At 36.4% G+C, this 12,953-nt stretch overlaps 1 protein-coding gene across 6 annotated transcripts in view; it reads left to right on the top strand.

The window, feature by feature from the left end:
- Nucleotides 1–12,953, top strand: part of UTRN (utrophin) — a 348,477-nt gene that overhangs the window by 278,134 nt on the left and 57,390 nt on the right. For all 6 annotated transcript variants that reach the window (XM_057364021.1, XM_057364022.1, XM_057364019.1 and 3 more), the window contains 2 exons: nucleotides 9,662–9,723; nucleotides 10,717–10,791. In XM_057364021.1, the coding sequence (XP_057220004.1) occupies nucleotides 9,662–9,723; nucleotides 10,717–10,791 (137 nt within the window). The remainder of the gene's footprint in view (nucleotides 1–9,661; nucleotides 9,724–10,716; nucleotides 10,792–12,953) is intronic.

Raw genomic sequence — 12,953 nt, 5'->3', positions numbered from 1 at the left:
AAAATCACTTTGGAAATAGAAGCATCYTGACTGTCCTTCTGTCATCTTTGTTTTGTGGAAAGTTTTATAGTGCTTGATATTAAGGTAAATGTTACATTGATATAAATATTCACAAAATTTGTACAAATACCTTGATTACCAAGAGGGCTGGTTGAGATAYTTAATTTGAAAATAATAAGGAATACTTAAGTTATGGAAGTGTGGGGATCTTTAAGTGTTCTACTCAGACCAGTCTTTGTTTTTCTTATTCTACCAGTGTTTATTTTGTTTGTCAGTACTTTTAAGGTCAAAGATTGCAGCTTTGAGAGAAGGATAGGTCTTTGCCAGAGTGGTAAATGAAATTTTAAGAAGTACAGTAAGTGAGAGTCAGAGTAGTTAATTTTAAACTGAAGGAGATCTGTGTTAAAATATTTTCAGTTTGAGAAAAGAGTAGAGTTCTTAAGTCKGTAGGATGGCTATGAATTGGACCTGAAGGCAGTTTATTCTAAAAGAATGCAAGTGAGGATTTTTTGCTGCTGCATATTGTTCATAACTCTGAGAGCCACATTTTGTACTTCAAACAACTTGTGAGTACTTGAGAGCTTTGAAAAGCAGGTAACAATAARTCTGTGTCAATCAAACCTGTTACCATTCTTGAGATATGACAGTTGTGTTTAAACGGTCACATGGAAATGAATTTCTTTAAAGGRTCTGAGTAGGTAACCAGAAAAAGCAAAAACCTACTATGAAGATCTATATGAATCTTTATAGAATTCTYTACAAAAGCATTTGTGTGTCTGCTCAAAAATTTTGCAAGAGATAATAAAAGCTGTGACATGTGGGAGAAAAGGTTCTTGCCTCCCTCCTAAATGGAAGAGGAGTGGGCAGAAGTTGGATGTGGAGGCGCGCTCACTGCTCAGACTCAGGCAGAAGTGCTCTTGAAATGACCACACCTGCAGCAGYAATTCAAGCAAAATGCTGAAGTAGCAAGCTACAGAAAGCAAGAGGAAAACTACTGTAAACCTGTCATTTTTTCTTGTGGGTATGTCCTTAGTGTATGTCAAAGATTCTTATTCCTGCTGTATCTTATCAGTTGATAGCTGGAGTTGGGGGCATGAATTGGCCTCAGAGGGTTCTGTAGAGCTCACCAGTACATGCAGAGATAGGAACACATGGAGCAAACTTAGATAAACCTTCTGATCTGTGCTGAGCAAAGATTTTAAACTTGAATATTTCATATACATATCTTTTTTTTTCTCTTATCTAATACATTCTTCTGAGTTTCTGAGCATCTCTCTTACCCTGCCTCAGCCAAAGTTCRGTTTTCAAGAAATCTTTTTCTTTGGTAGTTCAGAAGAAAGTCTTTCCAATAAGTGGACTAGATGCAATCCTTCAACCACACCAGCTGATGGCAAAGTATCCCCTGGCAGAGTGGCCTTGCTCCCATAGTAGTGTGTTGCAGCCCTAGATCTAGATTGTGGAATGAAGCCCCTTGGGACTGAGAAACAAACCCCAGCATCTCTCAGAAACAATTTTTAATAGTCTTGCACAGGAAGTTTGATAAGGGGCCAGAAGGGTAGGGCAARTTTTCTGAGGGTTGAGGTCTTTATAGCAGCAGAGAGCACTTTTATTTTCAAGATGGCACTAAAGAAGTTAACAGAATAAACTGCTACATCTCAAATAAGACTTTTCCAGTGTTCTTTCCATACTTTCAACATTATMTATGCTGCTGTAGCAATGACTTGGTTCTTGTGTCTTGAAAGAGWATGATGGTATATGTAACTGGTAGGATTTATTTATTTTAAAAAGCTTGAGGATTTCAGCAGCTTCAGAGTCTGGAAAGCAGACTGACCTTGGCAGTTCCCTATTTTTTATTTCTTACTGATCTAAACATCATTGCTTTCAGAAGCATCTAGATAAATCAGAGTTGTGGAAGATAAAGCAGAAAATAGCTGATTCTGAACTTCATTTACTTTGTTATGATCAGGCTAGAGAGTACTCTGGGCTTTAAATATCCTTGTAAATCTTTGTCTGTTACTTAATTTCAGACAGTTTAAAGAAGAGGGAAAAACAATACTGACATGAAAAAATTTGCTTGTTTGGAATGATTGCATGAGTAAGACAATTCAAGGGAACAGTCAATTGGATTTAATGGTGGCTGTTTATATAGAAAGGAAAGCTAGGAATGAGGGAGAAACTGACTTCATTTTTTTTTTTTTAAATTATACTAACCTCTACCAATGAGTTGCCTTTGATGTAAAGCACAGTATGAGTAGAAGGAAGATAAAACAAATCTCAGAAACTTTATCATTTAGGCAACTAACTGTATTTAACACAGGAAAAATTCTGTGTTCAGAGAGAAGGTTTGAGATTCCATGTTCATTTCATGGTATAGCAGAACAAGGATAATAAAATTTTGATCCGATGATTACTGGCTGAAAAATGAGTAGTTTTAAAAATTAATTTTAAAAGGGAAATAAATGCTGATTGAAATCAAGTTACTTAAGTTCTGAGTAAGAAGACATTTTTTAGACAACCATAAAATCACTTCGATTACTTTTTGTCCTTAAATGAGAAATGTAAAATATTCAGAAAGTGAMACAGCTGCAGATGATGATGTAGTTGTATCTCTGTTAAGATGAGTATTTGGGAAAAATAAGAAAAAGAACAAGTCACACTCTGCATTTTTTGGGGTAGCAATTAATCTGTAAGAAGTATGTGAAAATTATGCAAGGTGTCTGTGTTTTCAGATAAGAAGCACTTTTTCCTGACACTAGAGGTAGCTTGCATTTCCATGAGTAGGGGAAATCTGCCCTTTCTGGGATTGTATTTAATCAGATAATGAAGCACATGGAAGATAAAAAGCCAGTGTACAACTTCCTCTGCCATATGAGTTCAGACAGAGTCAGTCTGGTTTGGGGCATTTTGGAAAGGTTCARCTGTACTCTTAGCTGGAAGAAGGCTTTATAATTTTTTTGGCTGAGGTTTATCAAGGTGTGTGTTTCCTGGGCTATGGTGGATATTTGATTGAGCTAAACTTATACGCGACTCAGCTGGTCACTTTTCTTCTCTTGAATTGTCTTAATATCTAAATCAGGTTTGCAAAGCGTTGTTGCCTCTGTTGATGTGATTTTATTTAATCCTTTTTGCCTTCTGTTTGATTTTTTCTTTCCCTTGATGCCAGTTGATAGAATATTTTGTTTTCTGTAGTCTGTTTTCTGTCACATTATAATTCAATGAAAACCTTAATCTGTAAAATCCTGGTGCTKCTGAAAGAAAAGAAAAAAGCATAGTCTTTCATACTGTTTTAATTGAGCTAGTGAACGTACATAGGGGAATATAAYACAGAAGACAGAGCATTTACCAGTGCACTTCAGGTAATAAAAGTGTGAAGTTTGGACAAAATGTATTCAACTTGCCATTGAATACGTTTCATAGGTTGGTTTGTAAATGTTTCGGATTGATTAAGGAAAATTTTCTGTTGTTGTTCATGTATAACTATTTGAATCATACAAATAAGACATTCTTGGCCTCTCTAACACTAAATGAAAAAAAGTAAAGCCTAYGTTACATAGTATTTCAATGAAAATATTCTAAAGAGAAACAGAATAATAAATTAAATACTGTGATCATTAAAGATCCGTGGCGGAAATGTGATGAATATGCAGAAAGAATAATTACCCTACCATTTCTCACTGTTTTTCTTTTAACTATAAATTAAGTCTTCTTTGGTCATGCGTCATTCAATGCTATAAATTGTTGGATTTTTTTGGTATGCAGAAGAAACAAAAGAGTAATACAGAAGAGGTCATAGTGAGTTCAATCTCATGCAGGGCGTTGCATAGGGAGAGCAATTTCTTGTTGCAACCATTAAATTGGTTGATATCAAACACCATAGTTCACCTGGTTACTTTTGCGTAGTCCTGCAAAGTGCTAGTCATCACCAGCATCTTAGAAATCTCATTTTATCACCTCCTATATCATGTTCAGCTTTATGGGGGACAGGAATAAAATGTTTTCTGCTTCTCCATATTTTAAGACTCTTCAGAAAGTCTTTGCTGATGTTTGGTTTATGTCTGTATGGAGAAGAGGGGGAGAATTAATGGAATGGGGAAAAAAAAATATTTTTTCTTCTTCTAGTTATATCCATAATCTCATTCTTAYAAATTTTAGGTGTTTTCCTTAGAGGGGAAAACAAAATCCAATTTGCAGAAGGAGGTAATACAGGTTTGAGAGCTTGAGAGTTTCTTCAATTACCAGTTCCTGTGCTAGTCTTCRTTTTCAATTAAAGAAATGCAGTAGCACATTCCTCTGGAGTGATTTCAAAATATCTGCATATAAATTGTTCTACCAACCTCTAAGGTGCAATACCCTTGTGATGCATTATGCCAACTCYATTCACCATAAACCAGTGTTTTCTAATGGGCTTTAAAAAATAAAAAGAAAATAAAACGCCATGACATAAAGTGGGAATGTTATGCCATTTGAAATCTGACAAGGGTAGCAAAGTGCGAGTTCTGAGTGCTGTTGATTCATTAATGATCAGTAAAGATTCTGATTTCAGGTAATGTTTTATGCAAATGACCACAGGAACAGAAAAGTACTTAACATCCTGCCAAGYGTTGCTTCTTGTGGTGTTTGCCAGTGATTATCAACACAAGCCTTGTCCGTGATAAGAAATGATAAAAAAATACCTACAAACCTGTCTCTAGTTTTCTTTCTTGTACAGAAAAGCTGAAAAAGAGCAAATGAATTTTTTTTTCACAACTCCATGGGCATCTTGGAAYACCTGGAGGTGTTACACTTGATCCATTCATTTCAGTCAGACTGTTCTTTTATTTCTAGAGAGCATAAATTAATGACATAACTGTTTCTCAGCTTTTTTATTTACAATCAGGAAGTGGTTTTAAAAGTGATTATCTTTGCCAATTGTAATTTGAAAGCTGCCAGCAAACTTAATGGAGAGGAAACAGATTGTAAGGGYAAATATTTGTCATGTAATGTTTAGRGCATTTCAGGTGGGAGGGGTTGTAGTTTGGAGTATTTGATGGTTATCATGTTTTTTAGTTAGTGAAATTTATACAAATGCATTTAGGCTTTTTAAATTACACTGCTTTGTCAGGCAACATGTTCATGGATGCATGTTTTGCTTCATGGCTCATATTGGGCCGAAGATTTCAATTTGGCAGAGATTTAGAAGACTCTTGCTCTGAATAACTAATTCTTTTGATAATAACCAAAAAAAAAAAAAAAAGCTTCTCAGTGAAATGCTTTTAATTCTTCCCTGACTAAAGCAGAAGAAAAAAATGTAATTTGTTTATACCACATGTGTTACTACCCTGTAGACCAGCCTCCTTCTGTAGTAGCAGAAATCCCTCTTTATGCCACCCACCTAAGGAGAATATAGTCTTGTAACCTGGACTCCTGTACACTTTGAAAAAATCTTATTTTTGGTGCCATCTACAAGCAAGATGAATAACAAGCCCAATTGTTGTTCACCTTCAATGAAACTTAGTATCACCTCACTCTATGAGTATTCTTGACATTTGCAGCGTGCTTGCAGGAGAAGGTGCTCCTTGGCACAATAATCAGGGTGACCTGGCACAGAAGTGCCATGGTAGTTGTAACAGAGGGGGAAGACTCTGCCRGTTTGTCTGCTCTTGATTAAATGCTTGTTCTGAATCTTTTTACAAGTTCAGTGTGATGGTTTTAGAGCTCTTGTTAAATTAAATCACGTGGTTTTTCCATGGCTCTGTCTGGGTTAATCTGGCTTTTGTGTCTAAATGAAACCTACCAATAGAATATATTTGGTGGTAGCAGCACTGCCTGGACATTGAAGCTGCTGCCTCCCTCGACCTGACCAGGCTGTTCAGCTGGTGATTCATTCACTCAGAGCCCATTCCTCTTCTCTGCTGGAGCCTTGTATGGAATTGYTTGGCTATTTCCAAAGGTTTCTTGATAGGTGTTTTGGGATTAGTCATGTTCACCCTCTGTAGTCACTTAGCAGCTGTCAGGTGGTACTGACTTTAAGGTCTTTTTTCAGTTTCACCAGATGATGTTCWCTTAGCTTCCTTTCTCACAAATTCTGCATGGCATAGAAATAAACTGARTGTAAGTTTTAGAAGCCCATTGGTCTTTGTGCAGTCTGGCACAAATGTATTTATTTTGCAGACAAAATAGAACCATAAAAATATTTTATGGTCATTATTTTATTAGGCATAAATTTCATGTTCTGTGTTWTTCTGTAAAGAGAAAGTTTAACTGTTCAGATATTTACTGCATTAAACGGAGAAACAAGATTACAGTGCAGGATACAGAGGTTTTTGATATCTCGTTCACATTTTCTGCTTCATGTGAATTAAACCCAAAATAGAAAAAAAAGCTTATTTTTTGTATGGCATATTGTCACTATTCCAGTGATTTTAGTATTTCAGATAAAGCTGTACKGAAACTTTGTATTTAAAGTATACARTTACAATTTCAATCATGAAACTTATTTTTTCATAGTTCTTGGAAACTTGATTTAAGGGATAAAGTTTGGTTAGTAAAATCAGTTCTTATTCATTGCATATGGGTTTATAAATTACTTAGAAGCTGGAATCTAAATTGCAATTAACTATAYCCACATCCTAATTAAGTATTGCAAATGTGTAATGGAGTATATGTCCAGAGGGGGAATAAAAAAAAAAAAAAAGACAAGGATTTATCCAAGTATTTAACTCTTTTTCTTCTATTCTTTTTAACAATTCAAAATAGAAAAGGAAAGGAAAAAGAGAARGGGTCTCTGGACCTAGCTAAATAACCTTTGCACTTCTGCTGCAGCTCTCAGGAATATCGTTACACCACACCACTAGTCAGAAATATATTTGCTCATGAAACCATGTTTTTAATGCCAGAAGATAGGAGAYTGGGTAATAAAGGCTGCAATTCAAAAAGATAATCATGGCTAGTTTTGATATCACAGTTTCCAGGGAAATRAACAGGGTTTGACTCAACTAAATTGCATGTAGTTTACATGAAGTGTTTGCATTGATATTTTGACATTTAAAATAGAGGGAAATGTATTTCTATTTATACATCTATTTCCAGCTTCTGTCACTGTACTGCCACCTATCCTTACTATTAACATACAAGTTTGAAGGTGTTGTAATTAAGGCTTTATTTTTCTCAGAGTATCCTCAGAAATCCTTTTCTCTTACATTGACAGAAAAATCACCAGTTGTTTTAGGTTTGATTTTTTTGTTTTGTTTTGGGGCTTGACTTTTAGAGGGGGCTTCTTAGGGACGTTGAGTTAAAGCAATATCCTTAAAACAAGCCTTATTTAACTGATCACATAATGTATCCATTTCTGTGGGAAGTTGCAATGGGTTTAGTCAACATTTCTAAATGGACAACATATTTATAGCATCCTGCTTAACATGATAGTGTAGACATTTGGCAGCTTCGGGAGGAGTTTTGAAGTTATTTAATGAGTTGAGTACTATGAACCATTACATTGTATTTTCTATTCCKATTTATTTCAGTATTTACTGAAGCTGTATGTCCTTTCTAATATACTGTAGTCTTTCGACACCAGGGTGAGAATGCTGGACAGTKACTTGCCTTTACAAGGCAAAGCATAAAAACTAGGTATATTCTTTCTTGTTGCTGGCTTCATGATGATTTATTGGTGTGCCTTTTCCAGGAAAATTATTGTTTTTTGAAATTTCTTTTCTGGATAAGGATAAGTGWAGTGCTGTTTTAGATGTGTCTTTCCAAAACGTGCAAACCCCCTGATTTACTGGTGTGCATTAGCTTWGGAGTTCAGCATTACCAGAGCCTTGTCCTCCATATTGGAAACTGGAAACACGAATGCAATTCATGTGATAATGATATCAAAATGAAATCAAATAAAAGTTTTTATTCAGGAAAATGTTTTCAGATGTAAAGATGTATTCTTTACATGATGTATTCTTTTAAAGATGCGTTTTCTTCTGAATTTAGGAGAGTTTACTGTAGTATTTTGGAGTCAGTCATGGTCTGATAGAAGTTGTTTTGATTATTGTGTAAATCTCTCTTGTTTAAATGTAGTAATGTGCAAGGTCTCTYCTTCCTTTCAGTCGTCTCATAGGGAGTAATCACAAAGAGAAAAGAAGATTTGTACCTACTATACTAATGGGAAATACATATTTTGTCTGTGAACTTCCATGAAAAACACCTCACAAAGTTGTGATCGTGCCAGACAGACAAATAAAATCCATGGCAGAGTGTGAAGCAGGGGATAGGGAGAAGCTGAGTACCTGGACTAGACTGAAAGCTGGAAGGGTTATCCTGGTGCATGGACTGTAAAATGAAGATCACATCCCATGTACAGAGGCCATTTCATGCACTTTCTACTGGTGTAATGTCAGAGCCTAATGCATAGAAGGGTCCTCAGCACTTGGTTAGGAGCTTGCCTTCCTTTAGATACATGTCCTATCTCTGCAGTTCTTCAGAGCAAGGACCTTCTATTCAATTTCTGTGTACCACTTAGCGTAAAAGAGTTCATACTTGGTTGGTTTCTTGATTAAAAAATAAACACTGATGATAAATTATTGTGCACTCACTCACAGGTACAGCCATTTATATATAGTAAATGATGATACAGTTCACTAGTTTAATGCCAAAGTGGCATTTAAAGTAATTATTTGTAACCAAGTATCCCTCTAGGTAGGAAAAAAGTGTACATTAACAATTATTAAATAGCAATAGCAACAAAGGTGAAACACATAGTGTTCTCTGATCATTACTGTCAAATTTGCTAACATAGCATAATTTCATTTTCATTAACTTTTAAAAGGAATCTTATGATCCTTTTAACATGACTTCTCTGAATGATTATTTTGCAAATCTAATTCAAATGTTAATGCTTTGTGAGACAAGGATGTGCAATTATTGCACAGTTATTGCAATATTATTGTCCAGCAGTTATTATTGGTAAATACAAGTCAAGTGTGGCCTCTAGAAGAGAATTGGAGATGTCAGTGGAGCTGACATAATACATGTTTTGACCCGTATGGCTGCATACTTGAAAMCCTGATAAATTGAAACGGCAGCACTAAACAAGAGGTGAAGGGTTGCTGTCTATTGAATTTCTGTTCTGTGAACAGTAATGTAGAGCACACCCCCTAAATGAAGGTACTTATTGATTAATTTTGGGAATGTGATCAGGCTTCCTATTGGACTCCATGGTCTTAAGGCCCTTTCCAACATAAATGATCTTGTTACCTCTTAAATAAATGTTACAGGTAAAGCTTAAAATCATTGTCTGTGTTCTGATACATGTGCTCAGATATGCAATGAAGAATAAAATGAAATCTCAGTACTTTCTATTTTTAAATTGTTTTTACAACTATATTTATTGATTTACAGTATCAGGAAATTTTGCATTTTACCTTATCAGTGTACCTCTTTGCTGCAGGGTCAGAGAACAGCTCTTACTGTCACAGTTAGAATCAGAAGTAAATATTGTTAAAGATGGGTGGTCTGACCACCTTTGTGATTATAAAATCAAGGAGCTGCATGGTTCAGATCATGCATTTTAATTAGAACTGAGGGATTTCTTGTCACTTAAATTCAAAAAATCAGAATATCTTTAAAGCTTTGTTCTTTGGAAGTACATTTGTGTGTTTCCTGAAGCTTTGATTACTTTGTTTCTTTGTAGTCATGAGACACAGACAACTTGTTGGGATCATCCTAAAATGACTGATCTCTTCCAGTCCTTAGGTGAGTACATTCATTAAAACATTACATGATTTTTATTCCATGAGCACCGGCTGCATTTGTATACTGAACATCTTTAAGTTCACATGAACTGAGTATAAGAGCATTTCTCACTTTCTGATGAGACACAGTTTACCCAAAACCTACTGCCTTGGTCATGTCTTGTCTTATCTTTTGATAACCATTTGAACCATATGCTCAGACTGTATGCTTTAATGSAGTACCTTGATTTTTTTCTTTTAACTTCACAAGGAATTGCCCAATGATCCAGGCTCTCTGCATGTTTAAACTAGAGTGCTGGTCTCCAAGGAACTAATTTTGGTAATGAATTAGAGCAGCTTCATTTTCAGTAAAAGCTAAAGTTATTATGGTAAAACTAGTTCAACATGCCCTGATAACATCAACATTTACTGTGAAATCTCCCATTCTAAGGAGAGGAAGAGTAAAAATACTGTTAAGTGAGRAAMAAATGTTACTATACCAATTACTTTMTAAAATAGAGCTTACAGTATCCACCTGTCCCTTTTAAAGCACAGTTTACAAMGTCTTGGCATATAAATTATAGCTTAAGCCATTTTTTTCTGTTACTGTGGCATTTGCTGTCCTATGTTTGTGTATGTTAACTGATGGAGCTGTAAATTATTCAGAAACTTACTGTATTTGAGCAATGGTCTGTAAACTATGTATCAGTGCATACTGTGTATATAAAACTCTGCTGTATGTACATGCACTACATGTGCCAAGATACTGTCAGCATTTCTGGAGGGCCAATATCTTAAGGTACTAAACTGTCAGAGTCAGGAGGCTTTCCCTGAAGGTGCATTGGACTGAGGTCCCAGCTTGTCAGGTTTTAAAATTTGTTCTGATATATCCTATTAATTCATTGCGGAGGAGAGAAGGAATATAAGACTTCTTCCAAAATGTGAAGATTTATATGTAAAGGAAAATGATGAGCTCTATTTTTAGGACTCTCATGTTTCTGTTCTGCTGTTTCAGCTGACTTGAACAACGTGCGCTTCTCCGCCTACCGTACAGCCATCAAAATCCGGAGACTGCAGAAAGCACTGTGCTGTGAGTTGGGCCTTTGAGGCAAATTGTTTCTCTACAGTACTTGGGGAAGGGAGGGTCAGCTGCAGTCCAACAACATTAACAGTGGATGAGAGTCATCCTTGACAACAGAACAGCAAGAATTGCCAACAGTAGGTGTAATTGCAAATAAGTAAAATAAATTAATAAAAGAGAGATGCAGCAGGTGAGTTGAAATAGTGTGCCCGCTAAGAATTGTTTGTATCTTCAATTTTCTGTTCTATACGTATTTATTTATATTGCTAGGTATTTAAAAAGCATTTCCTATTATACCACGGTTATGATTTAATCCAGCAGCAAGTTGCCTGATTACCATGTTAATTCAAAGTTTAACAGCCTCAGAAGTGGTGGATCTTGCCCTGACYTCTGGATTTGGGACTTCTCCAAGTCACACAGCAAGTTCCTCACTGGGGTTCTGTGGTCTYGTCTGAGTCTCCTGTGCAAAGCAAAGTGAATTTTTAAAATTATTAGGGCCGAATGAAAAAAGTAATATAGAATACACATCTAAGAGAAAGAAAATAGGGTGAAGTAGAAAAAGCAAAAAGAAACTGGACAATTTTGGAAGGACATGTGGGATGTGAATGGGTGTGAAGGTCACAGATTTTAGACCCTTTGAAAGGTCTTGGCAGCAGATGGTATGAAGATGTTGTACAATATTACCAAATTTTCTTGTTATAAATTAGGAGTCCTTGGCATGGAAGGAGTTTTCAGCCCTGAAGGGAGCACAGTACTGCAGACTGAGTAGGAACACAAGAAGTGCAAAGCCATCCTAGAGGTGCAGCCATGAAAGGAGTTGCACAAAGAGGGATCCCTCCCCACTCTCCAGGGGGTTAGTTTTCTTTCCAGCCTGGAAGACAGCAGTCTGGTCTTAGCTGGACTTCAGATATGCATCACAGCACCTGAAGCTGTACCTGAGATGGTAGCTAGCTACTCTGAAAATGTGCAGTGTGTCTGTGCACAGCACAGGCTCTTTGAGCACCTCTCGCCATGTCTTCATGGGATGTGGTCCTACCAAGGATTATARCTTCACCTCCCAGCAAGACTAAGGACCGTGATGAGCTTTTTGCTTATGAGTGTGCAGGGTGTAAAGTATTCATCAACATGTACCTAAAAACACAAAGCAGCGCTAGCAATCAGAAAGCAAAGGAAGATTCTCCTTGTGTGAGCTGCTCCACAGGGWAGAGTGTGAAAAAACAGAGTGCACATAATAGATGCTAATCATGCTCCTATTTCTGACAGATATATGGCTTTTCTAGGGACCTGTATAGATCAAACTTCACTTTTATTATTTGTAATAAGCTTTGAAGAGGGACATACTTTCTGCCCTTGCTTTTACTGCAAAACATATCAATTTCTGTAATAACTCRTTCACAGATTTCAGAAGTCACCTCCTATTGTCTGTAGTTTCAGGGGAGGGAGGTGGAAGGAAGGACAACAGGAAATAATAAGTAGTAAAGAGAATATGCCAGTTTGAAATAGCTAGGAGTAAAACTTCCATCTCTACAGATCCAATCTGYCTTTTTACCTATGAAACTGTTTGTTTGCCCCATCTTTGTACCTCATGGGAAGACACAACAGCCAAAAGAATCTTTGTCTTAATTGTACATACRTACTTGATGAAGGGTTGGTTTTGTTTTGAGGTAAGGAAAGAGTAATTTTCTGTGCCATTGCAATTCATTCTTTGGTCTGAGTTACAGGAAATAAAATGGAAGACTAAAGCAATTTTAACTGCAGATGCCTTTTAAAGGTGTTTGGATGCAGAATGCTTCAGAAAGACTTATGTGCTAAGGCTGTGAAAATGTCAAAACAAATCACCAAAAATGGAAATCACGCAAAATGTGACAAGTTGCTGTCACAGCCATGGTGTGTGTGTATAATGTCAAAGGCATTTTTGGTGGGAACTCCAAGGGTGCAGCTGGAGTGAGATGCACAGTCCCACTTGCACCTGATAGATTTTGACTTTGCAGTGGGGACTGATAACGCAATGTAAGTGCTCTACAGGCAGGTTCAGGACCACTGCGCTTTCTAAAGTTTGTTTGAGAACTGTACTTTAGGAGAAGTTGCTGATGTCGTATCTGTCTTCTTGGTAAGAGTAAAAAAAACCATGGTTCTGGGGAAATTACTCCCATTTTCGTAATTCTCTTTTT

Source organism: Malurus melanocephalus, unplaced genomic scaffold, assembly GCF_030028575.1.
Source record: "Malurus melanocephalus ecotype Western Australia unplaced genomic scaffold, MMel_1.1 scaffold_33, whole genome shotgun sequence".
Classification (NCBI taxonomy): Eukaryota; Metazoa; Chordata; class Aves; order Passeriformes; family Maluridae; genus Malurus; species Malurus melanocephalus.
The sequence above is the reverse complement of the archived record's forward strand: the minus strand, read 5'-3'. Positions and strand labels throughout refer to the sequence as shown.